Here is a 3,228-nt window from a genome sequence, read left to right on the forward strand (position 1 = left end):
CCTGAATACTCTATAGACCCTTCCCTAAAAAATAAAAAAATAAAATTTTACTGGAAAAATATGCATAAAAATGATTTTTAATTGCCTTGGTAACTCATTAGAAATATTACACTGAAGTTCAGCCTCAGCTTTTTAACACTCTTTTCCTATTTGTTAAAATTCTACTCCTCTAGAACAAACACAATTCAGGAATGAGATGTACATCTTAAAGCAAATTACGAAAAAGAAAAGAGGGGCCAGGGAGATGGCTCAGTAGAATATGCACTTCCCTGGCAAGCTCAAGGGTCTGAGTTCAATCGCCGGTTCCACAAAAAAAAAAAAAGAAAAAAAGAAAAAGAAAAGAAGACCAGGTGTGGCGGCGCACGCGTGTAATCCCAGCACTGGGGAGACTGAAAATAGGAGGTTCACTACGAGTCTGAGCTGTGTAATGAGACCCTATACCAAATACATTTTTTAAAAAAGAAAAGAGAAAAAATAAAGACATCCATTACTCACCCATTTCTTACAAAAAACTACATAGGACAGCCAAAGCTGAACATCATCCTGAAGGAAGAAAAACACAGTAAGCTGCCTGAATTTGACATCACACATAATTTACTTTTTGTTTTGTTTTGTTTTTGGTACCAAGAACCAGCTCAGGACCTGGCACTTGCCACACAGGCACTGCATGCTGAACAAAAACACTTTTGTTTCAATTAACTCAGTCAGAAACACAGTCAAGGTGCAGAAGATCCACTGTGTTACCACTCTTCAGCCTATGAGTGTGCTCCTCAGCAAGGTCTTGGATCCCTGAACAGCAATAACTCAACCTGACTCTCCAATGATTCCCAACATGCTCACAAGAAAATCTCTTGTCTGGATAGACATTTGTTTATTGATCTTCTGAAAAATTCTGTCAGGTATAGAAACACAAAATTCGTCATTCCCAGGAATCAAACTACTTCCCAGATAACCTGCAGCCCCAAACCAGATTTGAATAACATTGTTACTGCAGCCCAAGTCTTCAGTGTACTTCACTTACAGATATCCAAACTTGTCCTGGGAGATCTCCTAATCCCTCACTGTGCATCGAATTTACTGTTTTCCACTCCATCCTTCACAGATTATCATCAAGGTAAGGAGATCAATTTTCTTAAAGAACTATATGGCTCAAAAGTGTTTCAAGGGGCCGGGGAGATAGCTCAGTAGAATAAGTGCTTGCCTGGCAAGCGTAGGGTCCTGAGTTCAATCCCCAGTACCACCAAACACACACACACAAAAAAAAGAACTACTCAAAAATGTTTCAAGCTCTTTCGGGTCCTCTTTTCCAAGAAGATGAAAAAAAGAAGGAACAACGGTCGTGCCAAAAAGGGCCGCGGTCATGTGCAGCCTATTCGCTGCACGAACTGCGCCCAGTGCATACCCAAGGATAAGGCTATTAAGAAGTTTGTCATTCGGAACATAGTGGAGGCCGCCGCCATCAGGGACATTTCCGAAGCGAGTGTCTTCGACGGTTATGTGCTTCCCAAGCTGTATGTGAAGCTGCATTATTGTGTGAGTTGTGCCATTCACAGCAAAGTGGTCAGAAATCGATCTCATGAAGCCCATAAGGACCGAACTCCTCCACCCCGATTTAGACCTGCTGGTGCTGCCCCACGACCTCCACCAAAGCCCATGTAAGGGGAGCTGAGTCTTAATGGACTGAAGAAAACTCTTGAGAAAGAAATAATAAATTGAATGTTACACTTTAAAAAAAAAAAAAATGTTTCAAACAATGACACCATCGTTCCAGTAAGTTTAAGCCATCCAACAATAGAGAGCAATGCATTGTCACACTGTCCCTGTCTTTTCATCTCCTAAAGATGCTCGGATCACTTACTTTCCACTTTGCTGAAGCACGTCGGAAGACGCCTTGTACTCGCTGCACGATAGAATGTTCGATCTCATCCTTCTTAAATGAGTACTTAACACGCTAAAAGGAGATACAAAAACCAAGTCTTCAATTTAATCACATTTACCCAAAATAGCATTCTCACAAGGTCATTTAGCCATACTGACACAGGAAGCAATTACAAATAATATCGTAAGCACATCACAACTCACCAGCACCATTCGCCAAATCTAAATTCAAACTATCAGCCACATTGCTTAATTCTGTACTTTAAAACCAACTTTTAGAACAGTATCTACTTACTTTTCTTCTTCTCTGGATCAGCTCCAAAAGATTAATTTCATACTGTAGTAATGAAACATGCATGCAAAGAAAGAAAGGAGAAATTATAACCTTTTAAATATAGGAAATACATTTAGTTCAAATCATAAAGTAAAAAACAAAGACTATAAAATAGTAATTTGTTACGAATAAGCACAATTTGTAACATATAGAATTCACTGAAAATTCACCCTGTATCAGTAAAACTCACATAAAAAAAAAAAGTAGCAAGCTTTGTAAAACACCTAACGGTCAAAGAAGGCATCCTACTAACATCATGAGACAGGATTTACAGTGATTTCCCCAAATAGCTAATATGTATTTTTTTTTTTTTTTTGGTATTTTTTTTTGTTTTGTTGTTTTTACATCAGACAGGTAATGTGCCCACGTCATAACAATTTTTGAGGGCGGCACACCTCATGCATAAGGCACGAACACCCAATCATCACACTCATGAACCAAAAGATCAATATTTATATGTGTAAAACTCCCAATGTGAATGTAATCACTGCATAGCATTAATATGTACTAATAAGAATATTTTACAAATTTTAGTGTATACGAATACGTTCAGGGCCAGGGAGATAGCTCAGTAAAATAAGTGCTTGCGTGGAAAGTGTAAGGGCCTGAGTTCAATTCCCGGTTCCACAAAAAAAAAAAGAACACGCATGTTCAAACTTTTCATTAAAAAAAATTTCAGCAGATAACCACACAATACCACTTAGAGCTGGACATTGTGGTGCATGCCAGTAATACCAGCACTTGGGCAGCTGAGGAAACAGGGTCACTGTGAGTTCGAGGACAGCCTGGGCTACCTATGAGTTCAAAACCAGCCTCAATTCCATAGCAAAACCACCTCAAAAAAAAAAAAAAACAAATTTTTCAAATTTATTGTGCTGGGTTTCTTGGGTACATATATTTTCAACTTTATGGGGTATTAGCAACTACCTCCCAAAGTAACAGTACCAAATAGATACCGATACTGTCTTTTTCTTTTTTTTTTTTTTTAGGGAGGGGTCTACAGGGTGTTCAGCATC

General features: G+C 38.7%; 1 protein-coding gene and 1 non-coding gene across 2 annotated transcripts in view; both read right to left on the reverse strand.

Moving 5' to 3' along the window:
• The window catches only part of Utp6 (UTP6, small subunit processome component), a 43,599-nt gene that overhangs the window by 35,242 nt on the left and 5,129 nt on the right, over positions 1-3,228 (reverse strand). The window contains exons 3-5 of the mRNA XM_023719850.1: positions 2,174-2,215; positions 1,859-1,951; positions 492-543 (exon numbers count right to left, since the gene is read on the reverse strand). Coding sequence (XP_023575618.1) covers positions 492-543; positions 1,859-1,951; positions 2,174-2,215 — 187 coding nt within the window. The remainder of the gene's footprint in view (positions 1-491; positions 544-1,858; positions 1,952-2,173; positions 2,216-3,228) is intronic.
• LOC111817875 lies at positions 2,557-2,658 on the reverse strand. The gene has a single exon (XR_002821977.1). It is a non-coding gene; the product is annotated as a small nucleolar RNA U13 (small nucleolar RNA).

This window comes from Octodon degus, unplaced genomic scaffold, assembly GCF_000260255.1.
Source record: "Octodon degus isolate 3935 unplaced genomic scaffold, OctDeg1.0 scaffold00072, whole genome shotgun sequence".
Lineage (NCBI taxonomy): Eukaryota > Metazoa > Chordata > Mammalia > Rodentia > Octodontidae > Octodon > Octodon degus.